At 40.2% G+C, this 27,213-nt stretch overlaps 1 protein-coding gene across 2 annotated transcripts in view; it reads left to right on the top strand.

The window, feature by feature from the left end:
* The window catches only part of LOC124622672 (protein lethal(2)k10201), a 77,087-nt gene extending 52,487 nt beyond the window's left edge, over positions 1-24,600 (top strand). For both annotated transcript variants that reach the window (XM_047148464.1, XM_047148465.1), the window contains exons 3-4: positions 12,056-12,257; positions 23,983-24,600. In XM_047148464.1, the coding sequence (XP_047004420.1) occupies positions 12,056-12,257; positions 23,983-24,306 (526 nt within the window). In that variant the 3' untranslated portion in view covers positions 24,307-24,600. The remainder of the gene's footprint in view (positions 1-12,055; positions 12,258-23,982) is intronic.
* Positions 24,601-27,213: the final 2,613 nt, after the last annotated feature.

Below are 27,213 nucleotides of genomic sequence, written 5' to 3'. Positions count from 1 at the left end.
ATGTCAGCATGTCATCCAACACAGTCTAAATGTAGAACTTCTCCTTCCTTCCTTTTCTTTGCTTCCATGATGAGGCATTGTTAACATCCTCTGTTTACTATTCTGTATTTGTGTCTGAAAAAAAAAATGTGCTAAGTACATGTTTTTGGTTTGTTAATAGCAGCACTCTTCTGAAAATTTACTGCCTCATTACTTTGTCCAAGTTCAAATCAGGAATGTAAATTTCTGAAAATGACTGAAGTGGTGAGTGAAAATCTGTACCAAGGCTGGGTATCGAACCCGGGTCTCCCGCTTACTTGGCAGGTGCTTTAGCCTCCTCGATCCAAAGTCTCATTGCCTCCCCAATCCACTTGAAATTCCCCTTACACATGAACATAACTACTGAGGCTCCCCATGTTCTGGAATAGCACCTCAGCATTGAATGTAAATGGGGATCCACCCTGAAATTCAGGTCCAGGTAGTTATACAAATGAAATTACACAATTTCCAATACTTATACGTATCTCTGTTCATGTGTAAGGGGGAATTAAAAATAGACTGGGGCAGCAGTGAGAATTTGGATCAAAGAGTGAGGTGTGCCAGGGTCGTCCGTGCAGTTACGTGAACCACTGTGCTAAGTTGGCCAGGTGGCTAATGCACCAGCCTAGTATAAAGGAGACCTGTGTTCGATTCCCAGCCTTGGTACAAATTTTCTATCGCCAGTTCAGTCTGTATGCATAAAATCATATCTGTACGAGACGAGCAAAGTCTCAAATTGTGTCATTCATTTCAACAAATCTCCCCCCAAGCAACCGAAGTTGATTTTGTAGCATGGCATGTCGAGTTGCTGACGTAATGCCAGACAGCTGTGCTTGGTGAACTGGACTGCTGCTGTTAGTTGCATCATTGCCATAGCTGCCTCATCTTGCTGTGGTGTAGTTTTTGTGTTGGACCGACTGGAAAAGTTGTAGTCTTTATAGTCTCCTGACTTGGAGACTTCCATTCTTCTATGGTGCATGTATTGCCAATTAATTTAGTTATCACTTACCAAGAAATTAATTCTTCTGATGTTTCTTTATATTCCTTGGATGTGATTATTTAATGATTTTGTCACAGAATTTCTTCTACTGATGTCATTGTTAATGACAAGAGGGATAACCATTGTATATTCTTCACTTTCAAATATCAATATCTTTTTAATGTGTACCTAATATGAGTCCTCTTTCTCAAATTTTGTTTCAATTTTTAGCATTAGTTTATTCTGGGTCCTGCATTAGGGCCCCAAAATGCAACATTTGGGTTTTAGAAGTGCTTATATCTAACCTTCATATTCTGAACTGCAGCACCTTCAATTATGATTTCTTCATAGACCAAGCAGGTGCTACACAGTGGACATTGTTTCCCCTGCAGTTGGGTCTTATGCTGAAAATCTATAAATCTTGATCTGTTTCCAACATTCTGCAAGTGAATAGAAAGTACTTAATCTTCTTCTGATAAAGAGTATATTATAGCTTCTGATACAACAAGTTAATCTAAAAGAACATTGCAAGTAAAGTTTGTGTTTGTACATTCAACTTTGATGTTACTGGACAAGATCTGACATTTGAATGAAAATGTACAATTTGACTGACAATTCACCATCTTCCATTCAAAATGACACCATCCATATTGTTGCAGCACACTCTTACTCAGTGCTGCACCCCACTTGTCCAATCCTTGGCCTCGAAGCACAGAACAAATGTAATGCCCTGCAGGCATCACAGCCCTTGGTAAAATGCAATAACCGTCCACCCATATCAGTTTTCGTTTGAAAACAATGACAAAAATGTTGAAATAGTTTTCAGTTTCAGACTATTAAACCAATAAATAGTTACAACTATCATGCTCATCGTTTGTTGGCTAAGTATGGGTTGAGTAACACATCACTTTTCCAAAGTGATATGTTACATCACAAGGATTATGTAAAAATCAAGAATAGCAGAGGTCATTTTTGTTCCTAGTGTTATATTTTTAATTGTGAGAAGCTATGTATGACGAATTGGATAACAGATTAAATATATTTTGAAGCTGTTCTTAGTTTGTCTAGTTGCTGAAATACAATATTATGAAAAGAATACATTGCTACTCACCAAACAGCGGAGGTGCTAAGTTGCAGATAGGCACAATGAAGAGACTGTCAAATAAATAAGCTTATGGTCAAAACGGCCTTCATTGGTTGTAACACACACACACACACACACACCTTGGTCCTTTTTGGCCTGAAGGTTACTTGTTTAACAGTCTTTTTGTTGTGCCTATCTGTGACTCAATGTCTCCTTTATATGGTGAATAGCAATCCATCCTTTTCATAATATTGTCATTATTTCATACTGGTTTGTCCATTGTTTGATAGTTAATGAAATAGGTGTATAACACCATTCCTATATCTCATCGTATGCATTTTTGCTGTGCATATTTTAGGTCAAGTGCAGAAATATCCAAGAATATTACTTCTTATGACATTAAAAATTTAAATATGTAAAAGAATGTAACTTTCCGGTGTTTTGATAACCAAAATTAGGTACCAAACACAAAGAAAATGATCTTTAATGTAAGTATGTGGTAATGTATACAACGTGGGAAGGTGGATTCATTGCATTAGTAAAGAATGATATTAGTGTGTTCTTGCAGTTTGAAATTGAAGTTTGGTAGCCAAAGGATTCTCTGAATTCTTTAACGTACTTCAAAATTTTATTAGTTTGTGAATCATCTTCAGTTTTAAGTTCTTATCAGTGTAACTACCCAGACAGTTTGATCAATATCTCTCTCTCTCTCTCTCTCTCTCTCTCTCTCTGTCTGTCTGTCTGTCTTTTTAACTGTTGCTGTTGGATTCTCATTCTTCCTTGTAAAGAACTGTTAGGATTAGTTCAGTGATAATCATTTGAAAAGCCAATCAGTTATAGTACTTAAAAGCTCATGTACATTTTCTTTACTGACACATTTTTGCTTGACTTATATATTGTGCCTCATCAACAAAGATAAGTATTTCCACTTCTTCATTAGAAGATGTGAGTCCATTTCCTCACATAACAACACTTAGAATATCAAACAATGGAACTTCTCCCCCCCATTTGCTTCACCTGGTCCTACTCCACCCAACAAACCACCTTCCTAGATGTTGACCTCCACCTCAAAGATGACTACATCAGTACTACATCTGTCCATATCAAATCTTCTAACCACCAATCTTCTAACCTCCATTTCAACAGCCGCCACCCATTCCATACCAAGAAGTCCCTTCCATACAGCCTAGCCACCCATGGTCATCGCATCTGCCGTGACAAGCGGTCCCTCTCGAAATATATCGAGGGTCTCACTGAAGCCTTCACGGACTGTAAATATCCCCCCAACCTTGTACAAAAACAAATCTCCCTTGCCTTATCTTTGCCCTCTTCCACCATCCCCCAAAGTCCCACTGTCTGACCACAGAGGAGCATTCCCCTCGTAACTCGTTTCCACCTGGACTGGAACAACTGAATTACATTCTCTGCCAGGGTTTCAACTACCTCTCATCATGCCTTGAAATGAGAAATGTCCTGCCCACTATCTTTGCCACCCCTTCCACAGTGGAATTCCACCACCCACCGAAACTACACAATATACACTTCCATCCTTGCACAAACCCTGCTCGAAACCCCATATCTCGTGGCTCATACGCCTGTAATAGACCTAGATGCAAGACCTGTCCCATACACCCTGCCATCTCCACCTACTCCAGTCCAGTCACAGACATCACCTATCCCATCAAAGGCAGAGCTACCTGTAAAACCAGTCATGTGATCTACAGGCTAAGCTGTAACCACTGTTCTGCATTCTATGTGGCCATGACAACCAACAAGCTGTCTGTCTGCATGAATGGCCACTGACAAACTATGACCAAGAAACAACTGGACCACCCTGTTGTTGAGCACGCCACCTAACATGACATTCTTCATTTCAGTGACTGCTTTACTTCCCACCAATACCAGCTTTTCTGAATTGTGCAGTTGGGAACTTTCCCTGCAATATATCCTATGTTCCCGTAACCCTCCTGGCCTCAACCTTTGTTAGTCACAGTCCTCACCCATCCAGCCCCTTCCCTGTTCACATTCCAGCTCTACACAGCCCTCATTCCACCATTGCACCCAGTGTTTTTACTTCTCTCCTTTTCCGCTACCTCTGCCCCTCCCCACCTCTCCCCTGCCCATTATCTAACCTCCCGACTGCACATAGCTGCCAACCCTCTCTCCACCTCATCCCTGCATCCTTCCCAGCAGCACTGCACTCTCTCTCTCTCTCTCTCTCTCTCTCTCTCTCTCTCTCTCTCTCTCTGTGTGTGTGTGTGTGTGTGTGTGTGTGTGTGTGTGTGTGTGTGTTCTATTTTTGACAAATGCCTTACTGGCCGAAAGCTTTATTTGTGACAGTCTTTTTGTTGTGCCTGTCTGAACTCAGCATCTGTACTATATGGTGAGTGGCAACTTTTCTTTTCATAATACTCTTGTAATATGCAAGGTTCAGCCTCTTAAACACAAAAACACACATGAAATTTCACCAATATATACTACTAAGAAAATACAGGAAAGGCTACATCTGTAACTTCAGTAAAGGATCCACTATAGAAAGCACTAAAAAAAAAGTTTTTCGCCATCTGCATATCTCTGAACATGTGTGGGCTTAAGCTCAAGGGGAGCAGAGAATGAAAGAATAGCCATATGAAATGAAACTATTAACTGTATTGTGAGGTCATCCAGTGTGTGCGGAGATTTCCGGTGGTGACACACTGCAAGTTTCAGCTGGTCCGAAACTTCTGTTGGGCCCATGTCAGAATTCATTTGATTGTTGCCACCATGGAGGAAGGCTTTCACCATACGGAAATACAGAAGCGTCCGATCTTACCCGTCGGCTTTGACCCATGACGTCACAAATGTAGCGGAAACGACTATAAACGACAATTCCAATATGGCGGATATAAAAACATCGCATACGTATTACCCAATATGGTGGATATAAAAACATCGCATACGTATTATAAACACTGAAATACACAAGTTTCACAAAAAGGCTAATGACTCTAACGGGACAAGCGTGGGAAATTGGGGGTTTTTGGGTGGGGACAAACTAAATATACACAAATGTAGCCACCGACCGCCATACAAAACCACGCAAAACAACGAAATAAATCAACATCACAAAACTGACCAAATACCAAAAAACACATTCCTATCCAGAATCGGACACTTCCCTTGACCTATGTAGCTCAACAGAACCTACCGATCACATCCTCCAATACAAAAAAAAAAAAAAACGAACACTTCCCTTACACCTACATACATCTACAACAGCTCCCAATCACATAAATTACGATCGAACACTTCCGTTGACCTATATAGCTCAACAGAACCTACCGATCACATCCCCCAACACCAACCTAAAAAACCAACACTTCCCTTGCACCTACATACATCTACAACAGCTCCCAATCACATAAATTACGATCGAACAAAGATAATAATAAACAAGTGGTACTCGAGGCCAGGCAGGGGGGGGGGGGGCTGCGCCCCCCCTGACCCCCCCCCCCCCCCCCCTGCCAAAAAAAAACCTCCCAACCTAACCTCGTATTCAGGGCTACGCTACAGATCAATGTGTAGGTCCCTAACGTCACGGGTCAAAGCCGACGCGTGAGATCGGATGTTTCTGTTGACACAAAACACACATCAAAAACAAAAAAAAACGGAACTTACCTCAAAAAAGTTCCAGCCCCACAAACTAGATTGGCCACCATGATCACACACAAATGCACCCTAACTAACCACTTTCGGCCTATACATTTTACCCACAGCCCTTAAAAAAACCCGAAAAATGCAATAGGCCTCTGGGACACTCTTCCGCCAACAGTACTCATCTAAATGAGACTGAAGGTTGGAAGAGCGCCTCTTCCCCCTCCCAAGAACTGACTTAACCGCCCCCCACATCCCCTCAATTGTGTTAGTGCAAGCCCCAGTATCATAATTCTTAAATTCTAGACTGTGGTTCACTACTAAATGATTAAATCCCCTGTCACCCAACCCCCTATAAGAAGAAAAAGCATCAGAAACTATTGTGGACCCGGGCTCTACATACTCCTCAATTAACCCCACTAATTCAGCCTTCGACCTCACCTCCACAACCCTAAAAACACATTCAGTACCCCCACCCCCGTGAACAACAGCCCCCCACATCCAAAGACCAGGCACAGACTTCCCCCTCCCATACTTCCTTTTACCAAACTGCGACTCGTCCACCTCCACAAGCACCCCATGCCCACCCAACTTACCCCTGTACTTAATAAATTCCGAACACACTTCACGACAAAAGGAATACCAGTCTAAAACAGTCCTCTCACTCACACCAGTCTCAAACGCGCAAAAACTCTGTGGGCATCTATAACAAAAATAATATGTAATAAGCACAATCTCACGCATGCCCAATCTAGACTTCTCGAACCAGGTACCACGCCTTATAGAACGCCATACGCCATCTTTCCGGCAACACCACATGTATCCGTCGCTGGTCTGAGAGGCCGGAACTTTAACCAATTTCATCCCCTCAAGGCAAAGAGAACACTTAACAACTTCGGCGATTAAACCGAATAGTTGTAAGAACTTGATAAGTTCTAACGCTGTCTCGCCCATCATCGCCCTCAACCGAACACTATTAAGGCGGTCTTTCATATCCATTCCTAAACAAAAAACCACAACCAAATACACTCAATAACAAACTCACCCGACATACAGCAATGAGCATTAAATTAAAACAAACGAAAACCATGAACACACCACCAGAGAGCACCACAAACAAAAACAAGACTAAACTCCGCGCCGTAATGACGTCACACACCACAACACGCTTACGTCACGGGTCAAAGCAGACGAGTAAGATCGGAGGTTTCTGTTGACCCATGACCCTCTCTCCACCTCATCCCTGCATCCTTCCCAGCAGCACTGCACTCTCTCTCTCTCTCTCTCTCTCTCTCTCTCTCTCTCTCTCTCTCTCTGTGTGTGTGTGTGTGTGTGTGTGTGTGTGTGTGTGTGTGTGTGTGTGTGTGTTCTATTTTTGACAAATGCCTTACTGGCCGAAAGCTTTATTTGTGACAGTCTTTTTGTTGTGCCTGTCTGCAACTCAGCATCTGTACTATATGGTGAGTGGCAACTTTTCTTTTCATAATACTCTTGTAATATGCAAGGTTCAGCCTCTTAAACACAAAAACACACATGAAATTTCACCAATATATACTACTAAGAAAATACAGGAAAGGCTACATCTGTAACTTCAGTAAAGGATCCACTATAGAAAGCACTAAAAAAAAGTTTTTCGCCATCTGCATATCTCTGAACATGTGTGGGCTTAAGCTCAAGGGGAGCAGAGAATGAAAGAATAGCCATATGAAATGAAACTATTAACTGTATTGTGAGGTCATCCAGTGTGTGCGGAGATTTCCGGTGGTGACACACTGCAAGTTTCAGCTGGTCCGAAACTTCTGTTGGGCCCATGTCAGAATTCATTTGATTGTTGCCACCATGGAGGAAGGCTTTCACCATACAGACATAACATTCTAATGCATTGCTATCTTGAAAGAACTGGACACTACATAGCTAGACAGTAGGTGGGATGGTCATCTTTCAACTTTGCTATAGTGACTAGAGCCATCTAACATCCATACATCATAACTTCTAACACTTTAGACAACCTGAAGTGATGTGAAGTTGGACTGCAGAATTCACACCTCTCTCACATCAGTTGACTTACTTGATCTGCACAGCCGATCCTCTTCTCTGGATTGCCGGCTCTGTCACCTCCAAAACCTTCTTCTCTGAGGAATAGCGCTGGTTACAGGAATTTATAAGACACTCTCTCTACTTTCAAAATAATTTAGTACTCGAAGAATACTTTTAGTTCAGTCTTGGTATATTTCAACTTCCACCAATAACATATTCACCATTCCTCACATTAACATTCGAATGTTTACAAGTCAACCAATTCATCTTGCCTTAGACTCTATAAAATACATGTGCAATAAAATTGGTTTAACAACCACACAATTTATGAACCTGTCTTGCCTCTAGAGAGTCCAATACGTGAAGTACTTAAAAGTCTCTATTCAACTGTTCATTTTTCTTTGACAATAATCACAGTCACTAAAACAGCAAAGAATACTACATAATTACTCCTTGTTCTTTCATCACGGCTTCTGTGGTGCTAGGGGCAAGCACTTATCGGTGTGGTTCGACCGCCACATTTACAGTCTTCTCATAACGAACTTCCAACCTGCACACAGAAACAGGTGGCGCAGTAGATACGTTTCCACTCTCCCATTTATATTTAAAATGTCATGTGTTTGAGACGGTAGAAGGACGATTGGTTCTAGAATTTACACGGAAATTCTCAAAGCACTACAACCTGCCCAGAAAAGACTGATCCACATTCCTACTGAACCCATGAGAGTGCATGCTGTAGTAGTGCATTGGTACCTGGCAGCCTTCGTACTGGCAGGGTGCCAGACATATCCTGCACTCATTGGTGAAGAGATTCTAATGCCATTGATCAAGTTTCTGCAAAATATTTGATCAAGTTAATGTCTGCAGCTGAGGAACATATTAATAGAATAAAAAATCTGCTTCAGTTGTCAATAACTTCTAACTTATTGAATGACCGATTTCAAAGCCTAAAGCTTCATCTTCATGTGCCATCAAATAATTATGAAAACATAAATGTGTGGCTGTTGGTGGCACCTGGAGGTGAAGCTTGGCTTCAAAAGCTCTCATGAAATAAATAACAAATCACTGACAACTGAAGCAGGTCTTATATTCTATTAAAATGATCAAGTTTCCATTATAGAAATTCTCTTGCCCACCTTCTTTGTCCATTAGTGTTTTGGGGGATTTTTGCTGTTTTTTGTAACAAAAGTCTAGAGGAAAAATTAATAGTGTGAAGACAGTAACATACTTTGTTAGTTGACACATGCTTTCTTGGCTGTTTCCAAAAAAGTAGTGAGCATTTCTGTTGCGTATGAGCCATAATATATAGGTCATAGTCATCAGATGGTGGTGTTGAATGTGGACAACCACTATGCGGCAGATCTGTGTTATATCTCTCAGTGTTGGTTGAATGTTTGAATAATGTCACTGTGCCATTTGGCTGGCAACTTCCTGTGCTTGCAACTTCTTTTACCACAAAGTGTCAATGCAGAAATGGGCTAAGCTCGAAATTGTGCTCCCACCCCACCCCTCCCTCTTGCTAGCTGTTAACAGTGCTCCCAATCTAGGTAGCTGATATGAGAACAGCTTGCCCCAATTTGCATAGGTGATAAATATCAATAGGTTGCCTGCAGTTTAATGATGATTACCTAGCTATTCAGTCTCTGACCAAGTAATGTGTCAGAAATGTTCCTACTTGCGGGGGGTCCTTGCTTAGTATGGACACAGAAGGAGATTGGATGGACAGGTAACAACACAAAAAACAATAGAAAGTTTAACAGAAAAAAAGAGAATGTATTCAAAGATTTTAAGTTCACAATATACACCGATTGGACTGTCCCTAATGTCAACCATTACTTAAGAAGATTATGAGGGACTTTCAGTAAGAAATGTACTGAGGTAATTTCGGTTGAAAAAGTGCAGAATTTTTTGTGGGACATCGTGGAATATTTCCGCCTCAGCCCCTGTAGTTTGATGATGTTCCAATTGGTGGCGGCGCTATACGTAGCCTCCAAGATGGCATCTGTAACAGAGTTGCAGTCCAAGCAGAGCACCATCATGGAGTTTCTTTTGGAGGAAAAACAGGGTGCTGCATATATTCATAGGCACTAGCAGAATGTGTATGGAGACCTGGCAGTGAACAAAAGCACAGTGAGTCATTGGGCAAGGCATCTGTCATCACTGCAACTAGGTCATACAAACCTGTCCGATCTCCCACTTGCTGACTGGCCACATGCAGCTGTGCTACCCTCAGGAAACTGAAGAAACGACTTCGCCGTATTCATCGCCACAAAAGTGTAAATGAACTATTCCATCTCCTTGACAATGCAAGGCCACACACAAGTCTGTGCACATGAGAAGAGCTCACAGAACTTTATTGGACTGTTCTTCCTCATCCACCCTGCAGCCCGGATCTCATACCTTCTGCTTGGCCTAATGAAGGATGCATTCCATGGAAAGTAATACATGGCTGAAGGGGGGGGTCGTTGATGCAGCAAGACATTGGCTCTCACTTTGACCAGTAGATTGATACCATGCAGGCATGTAGGCCCTCCCATTAATGTGGTGTTAGGCCATCCCATTCAATGGGTATTGTGTTTAAAAATAGGGTTTTGTAGCCAGTTCAGCCAAAGTAGTGGGGAATAATGTGGTGTATTGGAATCCTAAGTATAACCAACCTACTTTCAGAACAAACCAAAATGATTATGTTTGACAGTGTTCTTGTGTGCATTACATGATTACACCTCTTGCATATGAGAGAACTTCCTGAATCGCTACTCAGTCTTAATGTGGTCTCATCCAAGAAGAGCACTTGGCCCTACCCTTCATTGGTTCAATTTGTGTGCAAATGGTGTCGACGATGTGTGGGTGTCTAAAGAGCACATTGTACTGGTCAGAGAGATCACATCCATGCATGTTCCACACCACTGTGGAGTGTGAGATTGTGTGCCTTTCAGTCCTGTTAACTGTGGTACCAACTGCAGCTACTGTTTGACATGGATCCCTTCTTGCCTATTGCACAATGTAGTGGACATCTGCTGCTGTAGTTGACCACGGTTGACCATCTCCTCTCCTTCAGGGAGCAGTGCCTGTGTGTTGGAACATTCCCCGTGCATGTGAAACAGTGCTGTAAGCTATACCAAATTCCTGGTCTACACTCATCAGATTTTGTCCTCCTTCCAGTTTCCCAGTGATTCTTCCTCACGTGAAGTGTGCAAGTCATCCAAATGTTGTCTTCAGGTCATGTTGTAATGAAGAACACCACCACAGTTAGACTCACATTCGGGAGGATGACGGTTCAATCCCGCGTCCGGCCTTCATGATTTAGGTTTTCCATGGTTTCCCTAAATTGCTCCAGGCAAATGGCGGGATGGTTCCTTTGAAAGGGCACGGCCTTCATGATTTAGGTTTTCCATGGTTTCCCTAAATTGCTCCAGGCAAATGCCGGGATGGTTCCTTTGAAAGGGCACGGCGTCTTCCTTCTCCATCCTTCCCTAATCCAATGAGACCGATGACCTCACAGTTTGATCTCTTCCCCCAAACAACTCAATCCAACCACCACAGTGCTCTGTAACATCCTGTCTTTTCCCATTCCTTCAGGTGACTTGTGTTCGAGGGCCAATCCCATTTGGCACTATAGACGCCTTGTCGTCATACCATTTCATGTCCTCCTTTGTGTGCACAACTGGGAGACCTCTGGCAATATGGTCCCACACTTTCATTCATTTGCACCAAATAGTTAATATGTTCTGGTACTTTACCTCTGTTGTCCTCAAATTTTATGGAGCATTGTATTTCTTTAAACTTTATCTATGGTAGGAAGAAGTAGTAGCAGTGATGTTATCAACTTTGTTATGATTAATTAATTAATTAATTAATTAATTAATTCATTCATTCATTCCTTGGGATCCATAGAGAAGAAGGACCTTCAAACATATACAGTAAAAGAAGACAAGGAAGTCATAGAAACTTAATCAGTAGACTGCATAACAATAAATTATCACTGTACGAACACATGCTATTCACATCATCAAAATTTAAATCAGGTAAATGAGTAAGAAAGCTGCCACTTTGAAAAACTCTGCTGCTTCCTCAATTTTGAGGGTGTAACTGATATTTTGAAAATACATGAATTAAAAACCTGAACTAGTATATATCTATTGTACACAGTTTCTAGTTTATCATCAGAATTGTAGCCTTATTTTTATAGTCTGAAATACTTTTGCATCATAAAAATTATTAGCTTAAACATGCTGAATAGTTAAGCAGCTTGTTGAAACCAATTTACAGTAGCTGAAGATAAGTATTATTTGTGTTTTTGTTAGTGTTTCAGAATTCCCATGTGGTGTCCCTGGCTGTGATGCAAAGTTTGAGTCTCTTCTACAATTTGATGTGCATTACAGCACAGCTCATCGGTATATATGTGTGGTATGTAGGAAGACGTTGCCATCACCACACCTACTCGATCTTCATGTATCAGAAAGTCATGATTCCTTTTTCAGTGCTCAAGCGGAGAGGAAACCAATGGTAAGTTTCTCATTATAATAAGTATATAATCATTTTTAACTGATGGGACTACAGGTTCTTGGTGAAACAAGCCCTTTTTTCTAGTGTTACTGCTTTGAATATGTTATTCATATGTTTTGATGTATTATGAAATAAACAGCCTACAACCAGCAAAGAAAGTAACGGGTAATTATAAGCACATCAAGCTCTTACAATATACTTCAGTAAAAATAAATGATGATGTAATAAATTACAGCTTAAATACAGTGTTTCTCACTACCCAATATTGACAGGAGGCTGCTTACACTGGGTGGGGAAGGGGGGGGGGGGGGGGAGGAGACGTACCAACATTAAAAAAAGTTGTTGGGCACATTTCTACATCTGAAAGTTGATATCTGTTACAGTTTCGCGCAGTGCGCAATATGAGTGATGCTGGTAGTACCACTATGAGGATGCAAATAAGGATTGCTTTCAATGCACACTGTGACGGTTGTGAGAATTAATTACCTTTGAGATGGAATGTGGTGAGTTGTCAGTCAAGAATGCCTTTAAGATGACAAGGACGCCATTAACAGCACCTCACTGAGTTTGAACGAGGTTGAGTAATAGGCCTGCAAGAACATGGATGTTCCTTCTGCAATATTGCAGAAAGACTTTGCAGGAACATAGAGCTGTGGATGGCCACATGACGCCACCAAGAGAGAAGACCACCGAGTTGGGCGTATGGCTGTGACACATCATACTGCATCTGCAGCATCGGCAGTCTGAGCAGCAGTTGGCACCACAGTGATGCAACAAACTGTTACAGATCAGAATATTGAATCAAACCATCTTTCAGCCATCTAAATTTCCAAATAGTTATTTTATTGAGGAACCAGTTTTGGCAATATATTAATCCATCTTCAAGCCCCCTGATTGACATGAGGAAAGATTTCTACCTCTGCTCCAGCCAAAATAGGAGCCAGAATTCAATGACTGATATCCATAGATTTTGGCACAGTTATCACTTCACTTATCACTTGCTGACTGTTAGACAAAAATTACAAATTGGTTCCAAGGACAACTCTGAGCCAGATGCCCCTGTACCAAGCAATGACCCCAATCCACTGCCATCTGTGACTTCAGTACTGTCAAGTGAGAGTTCATTGGAGGGAAGAGTGAAGGTTTGTTGTGTTTTTGGATGAAAGCTGGTTTTGCATCAGTTCCAGTGATGGTTGTGTGTTGGTTAGAAGAATGCCAATTGAGAGCCAAGAACCAACCTGTCTGTGTGCTAGACACACTGGATCTGCTCCTGGAGCAACGGTCCAGGATGCAATTTTGTGTGACAGCAGGAGCACTCTTGTGGCTATCCCATGCAGCCTGATTGCAAATTTTGTACATCATTTTGGCGAATCAACCTGCTGTGCTGTCAGTCATGAACAGCATTCTGGGGGTGTTTTCCAATATGATAACACTCACCCACATACCACTGTTGCAACCCATCTTGCTCCACAGTGCATGCTCAATCAACAGATCTGTCCTATGTCCAGCACATATGGGGCATAATTGGATGACAACTCCAGTGTCGTCCACAAACAGCATTAACAATTCCTGTATTGACTGACTAAGTGCAACTAGCATGGAATTCCATCCCACAAACTGACATCCAGCACTTATGCAATATAATGCATGCATGTCTGCATGCAACATTCTGGCAGTTACACCGATTACTAATGTATCAGCATTTCACACTTGCAGTGGCTGATCTCACACATACATTAACCTGTGATCTTGCAAAGTTAGTGACTTAAATATGTTGCCTAGACAAATGTATTCCTCTAATTTCATTACTCTACATTATTTTTTTGGTGTTGCAGTTTTTTTGTGTCAATGTATTTACTGTGAAACAGAGTATCCAGGTCAGGTCAATAATTTTCACAGTTAATTTTCACAGTATTTAAGGTTAGGGTATTTGATACGAATCATAACTGTACAGTATGGAGTTGGATGGAGAGATCAACTAGATTTTTCCATATGTGGAAAGGGTACTCCTGGATGCCATGAAGAGCACAGGGTGCAGCTAACTGCAGGTGGTCACTCACGTCGGTACCAATGATGTGTGTCGCTTTGGATCAGAAGAGATTCTCTCTGGTTTCGAGTGGCTAACATAAGTGGTAAAGGCTGTCAGTCTTGCTTGCAAGATGAAAGCAGAGATGACCATTTGCAGCATAGTCGACAGGACCAATTGCGGACCTCTGGTACAGAGCCGAGTGGAGGGTCTGAATCAGAGGCTCAAATGGTTCTGCGACCGTGTAGGCTGCAGATTCCTCGACTTGCGCCAAAGGGTGGTTGTGTTTTGGGTTCCGCTGAATAGGTCAGGCTTCCACTATACGCAGGAGGCAGCTACACGGGTAGCAGGGGCTGTGTGGTGTGGACTGGGTGGAATTTTAGGTTAGAGGGTCTCGGGAAAACATAAGAAGGGCTTCAGTCACAAAGGGTGCAGGTTGAACACAGGAAGAACATAGATAGAGGAACCATTGGCGTAACAGTTGTAAACTGTCATAGCTGTATTGGGAAAGTACCAGAGCTCCAAGCGCTAATAGAAAGCACTGATGCTCAAATCATTATAGGCACTGAAAGCTGGATAAAGCCGGATATAAGCTCAGCCGCAATTTTTGCGAAGAACCTAACGATGTTCCGAAAAGATAGGCTAAACACAGTTGGTGGTGCCGTGTTTGTTGCTGTTAGAAGTAGTTTAACTTGTCGCGAAATTGAAGTACACTCTTCCTGTGAGTTAGTATGGGCAGAGGTCATTGTTGGCAACCGGAATAAAATAATAATTGGATCTTTTACCAACCTCCCAGTTCAGATGATGCAGTTGCTGAAAGGTTCAAAGAAAACTTGAGTTTGATTTCAAAGACGTACCCAACTCGAACTATAATAGTTGGTGGTGACTTTAATTTACCCTCGATATGTTGGCGAATAGACGTGTTTAATTCCAGAGGTACGCATAAAATATCGTCCAAAATTGTGCTAAATGCATTCTCTGAAAATTATTTTGAGCAGTTAGTTCATGAGCCCACGCGAATAGTAAACCATTGTGAAAACACACTTGACCTCTTAGCAACAAATAATCCTGAGATAATAACCAGAATCAAAACTGATATAGGGATTAGTGAACACAGGGTTGTCGTAGCGAGACTGAATATTGTAATACCCAAATCCTCAAAAAATAAGTGAAAAAAATACCTATTCAAATTCAAAAAAGCAGATAAAAATTCACTTCACGCCTTCCTGAGAGGAAATCTCCACCCATTCCAAATTAATAATATAAGTGTAGACCAGATGTGGCTTAAATTCAAAGAAATAGTATCGGCAGCAATTGAGAAGTTTATACCAAATAAACTAACAAACGACAGAGCTGATCCTCCTTGGTAAACTCAACGGGTCAGAACACTGTTGCAGAAACAACGAAACAAACATGCCAAATTTAAACAGACACAAAATCCCCAAGATTGGCAATCCTTTACAGAAGCTCTTAGTGTGGAGTTCAATGTGAGACGCCTACAACAGTTTCCACAAAGAAACTTTGCCTTGAAACCTGGCAGAAAATCCAAAGAGATTCTGGTCGTATGTGAAGTATGTTAACGGCAAGAAACAATCAATGCCTTCTCTGTGCAATAATAATGGAGATACTGTCGAAGACAGTGCTGCCAAAGCAGATTTACTAAACACTGCCTTCCGAAATGCCTTCACAAATGAAGACTAAGGAAATATTCCAGAATTCGAATCGAGAACAGCTGCCAACATGAGTAACGTAGAAGTAAATATCCTCAGAGTAGTGAAGCAACTCAAATCACTTAATAAAAGCAAGTCTCCTGGTCCTGACTGTATTCCAATTAGGTTCCTTTCAGAGTATGCTGATGCATTAGCTCCATACTTAACAATCATATACAACCGTTCGCTCAGAGAAAGATCTGCGTCCAAAGACTGGAAAGTTGCACAGGTCACACCAATATTCAAGAAAGGTAGCAGGAGTAATCCAATAAATTATAGGCCCATATCGTTAACTTTGATATGCAGCAGGATTTTAGAACATATATTGTGTTCGAACATTATGAATTACCTCGAAGGAAACGGTCTATTGACACACAGTCAACATGGGTTTAGAAAACATCATTCCTGTGAAACACAACTAGCTATTTATTCACATGCAGTACTCAGTGCTATTGACAAGGGATTTCAGATCGATTCCGTATTCCTAGATTTCCGGAAGGCTTTGACGCTGTACTACACAAGCGGCTCAGAGTAAAATTGCATGCTTATGGAATATCGTCTCAGTTATGTGACTGGATTTGCGATTTCCTGTCAGAGAGGTCACAGTTTGTAGTGATTGACGGAAAGTCATAGAGTAAAACAGAAATGATTTCAGGCATTCCCCAAGGTAGTGCTATAGGCCCTTTGCTGTTCCTTATCTATATAAACGATTTGGGAGACAATCTGAGCAGCCGTCTTTAGTTGTTTACAGATGACGCTGTCATTTATTGACTAATAAAGTCATCAGAAGATCAAAACAAACTGCAAAACAATTTTAAAAAAATATCTGAATGGTACGAAAAGTGGCAGTTAACACTAAATAACGAAAAGTGTGAGGTCATCCACATGAGTACTAAAAGGAACTCGTTAAACTTCTGTTACACAATAAATCAGTCTAATCTAAAAGCCTTAAATTCAACTAAATACCTAGGTACTACAATTACGAACAACTTAAATTGGAAAGAACACAGAAAATGTTGTGGGGAAGGCTAACCAAAGGCTGCGTTTTATTGGCAGGACTCTTAGAAAATGTAACAGACCTACTAAGGAGGGTGCCTTCGCTATGCCTGTCCATCCTCTTTTAGAATACTGCTGTGCGGTGTGGGATCCTTACCACACCACTTATTGCCCGAACCGCCCATTTCTGAGCCAAAAATATCCTTTTAGAATGGGAAGAGTTACCCAAAATATAATACCATATGACATAAGCGAATGAAAATAATCAAAGTAGACTAATTTTTCTGTTGAACCATCACTTACTTCAGATACTGTTTGAATAGTAAAAATGGCAGCATTATGTCTTTGAACAAGATTCTGAACGTGGGCTTTCCACGACAGTTTACTATCTGACTGAACACTTAGAAATTTTAACTGTTGAGTTTCACTAATCATATGCCCACTCTGTGAAATTCAAATGTAGGGTTTTGTTGAATTGTGTTAGGAACTGTAAAAACTGAGTCTTACTGTGATTTAGTGTTTGTAGAAAATAAACTATTTTTATTTTCACAAATCCGTCTTGATCACACAGATTTCTTTACACTTCATGACCAGTTTCGGCTTATCGCCATCTTCAGATTGTTAAAAATATTCTGATATAAATCATTGTCAAGTTAAACATGAGTGCACATGTTTAACTCGACAATGATTTATATCAGAATATTTTAATGATCTGAAGATGGCAATAAGCTGAAACTGGTCATAAAGTGTAAAGAAGTCTATGTGGTCAAGACGGACTTGTGAAAACAAAAGTGCTAAAAATAAAATGATCGCAGACTCATATATAGACTTTATGTCTTCAATTGATAAATATTTTCTACAAGCCATGAACTTATGTCATGAACTGCACTATTTGAAACATCCTTTACTAACAAGCTAGTGTCATCAGCAAACAGAAATATTTCAGAGTTACCCCTAATATTGGAGGGCACCTCGTATAAATAAGGAACAGGAGTGACCCTAACACTGATGCCTGGAACTCCCCCCATTTGACCATCCCCCACTCAGACCCCACATCACAGCCATTCTCAACACAGTGAGTAATGACTTTTTGCTGTCTGTTGTTAAAGTAAGAGGTGAACCAACTGTGAGCTACTCCCCGTATTCTGTAATGGTCCAACTTCTGGAGCAATATTTTGTGATCAACACAATCAAACGCCTTTGTTAAATCAAAAAATATACCTAGTGTTCGAAATCTTTTGTTTAACCCATCCAGTACCTAACAGACAAAAGAGAATATAGCATTCTCAGTTTTTAAACAAGTTCTAAAGCTGAACTGTACATTTGATAGCAAATTATGTGATATAAAATGATCAATTACCCTTACATACACAGCCTTTGCAATAACTTTAACAAACACTGATGGCATAGAAATAGGTCTAAAATTGTCTACATTACCCTTTTCTCCCTTTTTATAAAGCAGCTTTACTACTGAGTACTTTAATCGTTCAGGAAAAATTACAAATATTGCTAAGTACAGGGCTAACATGTGCAGCACAGTACTTTAATATTTTGCTAGGCACTCCATCATATCCATGGGAGTCCCCATTCTTCAGTGATTTAATTATTGACTCAATCTCCCCCTTGTCTCTATCACAGAGGAGTATTTCAGACATCAATCTCGGAAAGGCATTGGCCAAGAGAGTTCTGTGATTCCCTATAGAAACTAAATTTTTATTTAATTCACCAGCAATGGTCAGAAAAGATTGTTAAATACTGTACATATATCTGATTTATCAGTAACAGAAATACTTTTACTACTGACTGACTTTATATCATCGACCTTGTGCTACTGACCACACACTTTCTTCTCAACTGACCATATGGTTTTAATTTTATCCTGTAAATTAGCTGTTCTATTTATGCGCCACATACTCTTTGCCTTCCTAATAACGTTTTTAAGCACCTTACTATACTGTTTGTAATGGGCAACTGTAGCTTGATTGTGACTACTTCTAACATTTTGATATCATTCCTGCTTTGTTCTACATGATATCCTTATCCCATTAGTCAGCCACCCAGGCTGCCTTTTACAGCTAGTACCCTGTTTAGAATGTTAAAATGGAAAGCAACTCTCAAAGAGCATGAGAAGTCTGTTAAGGAAAGCACTATATTTGTCATCTATGTTATCAGCACTACAAATATCCTGCTACTCTTGTTCCTCGACAAATTTTAAAAAACTTCCTATTCCCACGTAGTTTGTAATTATATGTGACATTTGTTTGAGTACAAAAGCCCTTTAGTGTTAAAATCTGTGCATCATGGCCTGAAAGGCCATTCAGACTTTTACTAACATAATGCCCATGTAGTAATGAAGAATGAATTATCTATGGCTGTGCTACTGTTCCCCTGCACCCTAGTTGGAAGAATCACTGTCTGCATCAGATCATATGAACTTAGGAGATCTACCAGCATCTTTTTTCTTGCACAATGATATACAAAATTAATACTGAAGTCATCATGTATAACTGATTTCTGGTACTTTCTACATATTGAATCAAGAACCCTCTCTAGCTTGAGCAGAAATGCTCTGAATTCAGAGTTGTTGTTGTTGTTGTTGTTGTTGTTGTCTTCAGTCCTGAGACTGGTTTGATGCAGCTCTCCATGCTACTGTATCCTGTGCAAGATTCTTCATCTCCCAGTTCTTACTGCAACCTACATCCTTCTGAATCTGCTTAATGTATTCATCTCTTGGTCTCCCTATATGATTTTTACCCTCCACACTGCCCTCCAATGCTAAATTTGTGATCCCTTGATTCAGAGTTAGGGGACCTATAAACAACAAAAATTTTAAGTTTATTTTCGTTAAATTGAACTGCCCCTGCGCAAGATTTAAATATCTGGCCTCGCAAAGAACTCGTTGTAAAACAGCCGGCTAATCTGTATCTTGGTAAAGGAAGCCTCTGAATTGTCAAATTATTTAATTGGTGCTCTGATATACCAATAATGTCAGAATCAACATCTATCAGCAGTTCACTAACTTTATCTCTAAAGTAGGTATACCTATCAGCTGACTTCAATCTAAAAAAGCTGCAGCTCTAACACCATCTACTACAGGAATTTTTCATGAATGATCCCACCACCCCACACTACACTGTCACCTGTGTAAGCTTTGCCAGCTTCCCTTTCCCATACCTATTGAGGTACTGGCCACGCCTAGTGAAACCAGATCTGCTGATAGACTCAACTGGCACCACTGCAATGTGGCCCATGTCCTATGCCATCAGTGCCTTCTCCAGCCCCATGTTAACGCACCTAACAGCCGCATTAAGATGAGGCTGATCATGACGCTGAAACAGTTGCACGAAATGCGCGTTAGTGCCACTAGTTTGAGTAGCTATCTTTACCATGTCACCATCTACATCATATTCCCTGTCCCTATCAAGACTATTCCCTGCTCCACCCACTATGAATACCTGATCCTCCTCCGTAAAATTTCTACATAACTCCCCTATGCTGTCAGTCACCTGAGCCAACTCTGCACTACACATCACAATGCTGGTGACCTGGTACTCACTCCCTGCCAGTGCTGGACCACACCACTACTGTGTGAACTACCTAGCAGCAGAACCTTCTTCTTTCTGTTAGGCTTTGCAACTGACTTAGGTCTCATAACTGCTAAGGACTGCTGCAGGTTTCCTACACCTACACCTACAGCTACAAGAGGCTCCTCTCCGCTCAACTCTTGACAGTTGGTCACATCTATTGTGTATATGTAAAGTGCAGCTGTCTGCATACCACCACCACCACCACCTCCTCCTCCTCCTCCTCCTCCTCCTCGTAGCTGCCTTCTTGTCAACTGCGAGTTCCCATTCTCCAGCACCCTTCACCCTCCTCAACCTATCTAGCTCCTCCTTAGCGTACTGTAACTGCACCTGAAGGGCACAGCTCTTACCCTCTTTCTCCTCTGTCAACGTATTTCTGCTACAGATTCTGTATTCCCAGGAGAGGATGTCACTAGAATGCCCACTGGCTTCCCCACTGCATTCCCCCAAATGAAAATACTTTGAATAAATCCTACACCGTAACCCACTACTCACAAACCTACGACAGAGCCCACACTTCTCACACATGGTAAAATTTTACTGTTACTGAAAAAAATTAAACGTCTACATTACCTAAGTTCAGTTTCACCAGTAAACTATTTATAGGGCTAACAATAGCGGTCTCTAAATTCTCTCTCTACTAAGAAAGCAACAACTTTCATTAAACTACTAAACCACAACTAATACCAGTACCAACAAAACTTCACAAAATGTACTAGCGAAAACTAAAAACTCGAGTGGCTACTGGAATGCTCAACAAAGTTAAAACAGTGAATGAAAATTTGGCCGAAATATTTCGCTAGAAACAATAAGAAACATGAGCTGAAAAGTAAAGCACGAATTTTCTAAATGACATCAACACACATAAAACTCTATAAAACACAGCAAGCAAATGTTTCCAAAAGTTTATTAAATCGTTATTTCACCACGAACAGCGCGAAACACCATTGAGAACTATTAAATTTAATAACTGTATATTAGTGCGCAAACAACTTGGTCAGTACTTGGCTTCATAACAGCTAAAGCTGCAACTGCATGCCGCAAAATGTAAACACACGACTGAGGCGTGAGACTTGGATGAATGACGTAAGCACGTTCACAAATAACAAACCACTTGAGTCAGTAGCACAGAAAGAAAGACTGAGATTGATGAAAATCCACTGATAAGTTACTTTTACAGCAAATATTAACACAAATAAACTTTAAAATAAGTAACTGAAGACTAAAACTTTATAAAATATTGACAAGAAATTTCAACAGCAGTCCAGCACTCACGACGTCACACCAAAGATGTCACTTCCTTATGATCACTTTCCCATTGGTTATACTGGACAAGTGATGGACCTGTTTGTGTAACGTAACATGCAATGTGTTAGCTCACAATGCAGTGAGGTGTGCTACACCTGGATTGAATGGACATGGTGGATTAACGATCATTGGTGTGGTACACCAGCTGGCCAAATTCTGGTTTTAGGCTATTTTTCCCTGCTTATTTAGACAAATTCTGGGAGTGCCTCCAGTCTACATCTAAGAAAATATGATTAACAAATATTTAAAACATCATAACACACAAAACGAAGTTAGTGTCATTTATAGGGTAAGTGGTTGCAGACGACTCCCCTCTCTTAGGATAAATGATGACTTGGGTGGCAGGAAGGACAGCCAGTTACAAAGCAAAGCTAAAAATGTGAAATCATGAAAAAGATTCCATCCCATACAATAAGATAAAATGTTAGGAAAGAGAGACAATGGGTATTTCATGATCAATACTTTAGAGGACCAAAGAACAGTTAACTCTGATTGGTATACAACTATTTGTTTGCCATAGGACATCAATGCCTTTGTTTTTCATCTTGAAAATAAATGGCAGCTATCATGCAGCAGGTCAAACTGTTCATTATTTGAAAGAGAAGAACATCAAGTTAATGTCTCATCAACTGTATTTATCTGATTTATAATCTGTAACAACCTCTATTGGTTCTAATATGTCCAAAAATCTTTAAATTATAAAGGAAAATGTTTTGACAACTTGACAACTAATAAAGCAATTTTGTACCAAGAAATATTTTTCCGTAATGGTTTTTACAGCCACTTACAAGGCAGCTTTTATATTGACCCATTCTTGCTGAAAACTCAGAAAAATCAGCAGAGGGCCTTGCAAAACCACCAGCAATCTCATCCCCCCCCCTTTCTCCTCCCCCAAGGATTACACAGTTACCCACTACTCACAAATCTTCACAGCCCTGACACTTCTCACTGGTGATCATAAGTCACCAAAATCAACAAATAAGAGAAATCAGATGTTTCTGTGGCTACCATTCTTCATAGAAATAAAGTGAACTGAATTCCCACTTCCTACACTGTAGAAGCTATAAAATTGAAGTACTTATCTACAGTGTTGTTAGGCAGGCACTACTGCACTTGCTTCTAAATAATGTGAGAAGAAGCCAGTTGCTGGTAGTAAGGCAGCAGTTCACTAATGATGTAAATACCATTGACAGGTTACAAACACTATTTGAATATTTCACTATCATTTACGGGTTCCTTCTTCACTCATTAGAGGGTAGTTGCAAGACCTTACAAGATATTTCTGCCTAACTGTCCACAATAAGGCAGTTATGGCAGCATACAAGTAATAAACAGGAAGTAAAAGCATAGTAATCTGTTAAATAAGACCCTTTAAAACCACAATGAAACTTCTGATGACAAAAGGCTTGATCTGCTAAACTGACTAAACTTATAGACTAAAGCTGTCAGTAGTCTGTTAACTACAGAAAACAATCAAAATTGTGCTGTATCAGACCAATGCTTTGATTTTATATACTTAAGAAATTCTTCAAGTTCAAATAAAAATCATTTGTCTGGAACTGCTTTTATGTTGTATTTAAGTCACGTTATGTGTCTGACACTTGGATTCAACTTTATCACAAGTGATACGCAACAGAGTAGTTATTGCAGTGACAGTGAGTTTTCCCTGTTCTGTAGAAGGTAATGCAATATCTCCAAAGAGATGAAAAGAGGTGTATATACAGATCCCCCATTACAGAATGTCACTACTTCTTGATTTTTGTGCTAGTGAACCCTAATTGCTGTACAAATTGTATGTATATTAGGCATTATTTTTGGATAATCCAGATTCTTTTGATAGTCAAAATTGAGTTTACTTTTTGTGTCTAAATGTCTGACGTTAGTCATTTATACTGTACACTAAATGAAATATCATGAGAAGAAAGAATAAAATCTCTTAATGATTCATGTAATTAGTGAAAATTTGTGCTACTGAGAAAAAGATCTGTATTCCATTGTAAGCAAAGTAACATTGTGGATGATGTTCAATATCAGAAAACCCATTCATATATATTATATATTTTTATTTATATTTTACATATATCTTTATTTATTTATTTCAGTTTCGCTGCTTTGTAGAACAGTGCAGCACGTTATGCAACAATCCTCAGGAGCGACGCAGTCATTGTATTTCACAGCACAATTTCCCTCATGATTTCCGGTTTGATAGTACCAAAAAACAGAAGCACACATCAGCTGCAGGAGGTCAGATGGAGACAGATATTCGTCCTACAAATAGATCACATCTAAAACCAAAGACTTACAGTTTTGGGCGAGGAGCAAGGAATTCCAAGAACTGGTTTAACCAAGGGAGAGGTAGAATGAAAAGTACTGATATTGACACGGTGATGAAAGATCTACAGGACAGTTTACCAGATCAAACATAACCTGTGAATAAAATTTAGTTTTCCCAGTTACATGAAGAGAAGTGCAAATAATACTTCAGAGAAAAAGTATTGAACATCAGATAGGCAGTTAAAATATTGTCATAGGTTTTGTGTGTGTATCCACCATTCAGTATTCAACTTTATGGTGAGCACTGACCTCTCATGACAGCTATTATTAATTTAATGATGTTATTTAGAGGAAGTACTGTTTCAATGTTGTTGTGGAGTGATTGTTTAAGAGATGATGTATTCAGATGTAACTCAGTTACCAGTATAAAAACTTTGTTAATAAAAAATATCAGCTGATATAATATCAGAATTGTGGCATTTTTCATTAGAAAATAAATAAATAAATAATAATTTTGTGCACGAACTTGATTCTGAGTGCAGGATGAAAAGTTTGGCCGTTGTTCAAAATTTCAAATATATTTAGCATATGGTTTTCTTGATAACTATCTTAAGTGATCGGTACTTTACATTTCGTAGCACTGGATAACACCCCCCACCCCCCCTCTCTCATGAATCATGGACCTTGCCGTTGGTGGGGAGGCTTGCATGCCTCAGCGATACAGATAGACGTACCGTAGGTGCAACCACAACGGAGGGTATCTGCTCAGAGGCCAGACAAACGTGTGGTTCCTGAAGAGGAGCAGCAGCCTTTTCAGTAGTTGCAGGGGCAACAATGTGGATGATTGACTGATCTGGCCTTGTAACACTAACCAAAACAGCCTTGCTGTGCTGGTACTGCGAACGGCTGAAACAAGGGGAAACTACAGCCGTAATTTTTCCCGAAGGCGTGCAGCTTTACTATATGGTTAATTGATGATGGCGTCCTCTTGGGTAAAATATTCCGGAGGTAAAATAATCCCCCATTCGGATCTCCGGACGGGGACTACTCAAGAGGATGTTGTTATCAGGAGAGAGAAAACTGGCGTTCTATGGATGGGAGTGTGGAATGTCACATCCCTTAATCAGGCAGGTAGATTAGAAAATTTAAAAAGGGAAATGGATAGATTAAAGTTAGATATAGTGGAAATTAGTGAAGTTCGGTGGCAGGAGGAACAAGACTTTTGGTCAGGCGAATACAGGGTTCTAAATACAAAATCAAATAGAGGTAATGCAGGAGTATGTTTAATAATGAATAAAAAAAATAGGAGTGCGGTTAAGCTACTACAAACAGCATAGTGAATGCATTATTGTGGCCAAGATAGACACGTAGCCCACGCCTACTACAGTAGTACAAGTTTATATGCCAACTAGCTCCGCAGATGACGAAGAAATTGAAGAAATGTATGATTAAATAAAAGAAATTATTCAGCTAGTGAAGGGAGACGAAAATTTAATATTCATGGGTGACTGGAATTCGGTAGTAGGAAAAGGGAGAGAAGAAAACATAGTAGGTGAATATGGATTGGGAGTAAGGAATGAAAGAGGAAGCCGCCTGGTAGAATTTTGCACAGAGCACAACTTGATCATAGCTAGCACTTGGTTCAAGAATCATAAAAGAAGGTTGTATACATGGAAGAAGCCCGGAGATACTGACAGGTTTCAGATAGATTATATAATGGTAAGACAGAGATTTAGGAACCAGGTTTTAAATTGTAAGACATTTCCAGGGGCAGATGTGGACTCTGACCACAATCTATTGGTTATGAACTGTAGATTAAAACTGAAGAAATTGAAAAAAGGTGGGAATTTAAGGAGATGGGGTGTGGATAAACTGACTAAACCAGAAGTTGTGCAGAATTTCAGGGAGAGCATGAGGGAACAACTGACACGAATGGGGAAAAGAAATACAGTAGAAGAAGAATGGGTAGCTTTGAGGGGTGAAATAGTGAAGGCAGCAGAGGATAAAGTAGGTAAAAAGACGAGAGCTACTAGAAATCCTTGGGTAACAGAAGTAATATTGAATTTAATTGATGAAAGGAGAAAATATAAAAATGCAGTAAATGAAGCAGGCAAAAAGGAATACAAATGTCTCAAAAATGAGATCGACAGGAAGTGCAAAATGGGTAAGCATTGAAGGCTAGAGGACAAATGTAAGGATGTAGAGGCTTATCTCACCAGGGGTAAGTAAGTCACGGCTGCAAAATACTAACGCGAATTCTTTACAGATGAATGGAAAAACTAGTAGAAGCTGACCTCGGGGAAGATCAGATTGGATTCCGTATTCCGTAGAAATATTGGAACACGTGAGGCAATACTGACATTACGACTTATCTTAGAAGAGAGATTAAGGAAAGGCAAACCTACATTCCTAGCATTTGTAGACTTAGAGAAAGCTTTTGACAATGTTGACTGGAATACTCTCTTTCAAATTCTGAAGGTGGCAGGGGTAAAATACAGGGAGCGAAAGGCTATTTATTATTTGTACAGAAACCAGATGGCAGTTGTAAGAGTCGAGGGACATGAAAGGGAAGCAGTGGCTGGGAAGGGAGTGTGAGAGGGTTGTAGCCTCTCCCCGATGTTATTCCATCTGTATATTGAGCAAGCAGTGAAGGAAACAAAAGAAAAATTCAGAGTAGGTATTAAAATCCATGGAGAAAAAATAAAAACGTTGAGGTTCGCGGATGACATTGAAATCCTGTCAGAGGCAGCAAAGGACTTTAAAGAGCAGTTGAACGGAATGGACAGTGTCTTGAAAGGAGGGTATAAGATGAACATCAACAAAAGCAAAACGAGGATAATGGAATGTAGTCGAATTAAGTCGGGTGATGTTGAGGGTATTAGACTAGGAAATGAGACACTTAAAGTAGTAAAGGAATTTTGCTATTTGGGGAGCAAAATAACTGATGATGGTTGAAGTAGAGAGGATATAAAATCTAGACTGGCAATGGCAAGGAAAGCGTTTCTGAAGAAGAGAAATTTGTTAACATTGAGTATGGATTTAAGTGTCAGGAAGTCGTT

The sequence above is a fragment of the Schistocerca americana genome, chromosome 7 (assembly GCF_021461395.2).
Source record: "Schistocerca americana isolate TAMUIC-IGC-003095 chromosome 7, iqSchAmer2.1, whole genome shotgun sequence".
Classification (NCBI taxonomy): domain Eukaryota; kingdom Metazoa; phylum Arthropoda; class Insecta; order Orthoptera; family Acrididae; genus Schistocerca; species Schistocerca americana.
This window is presented reverse-complemented; position numbering and strand designations above follow the sequence as displayed.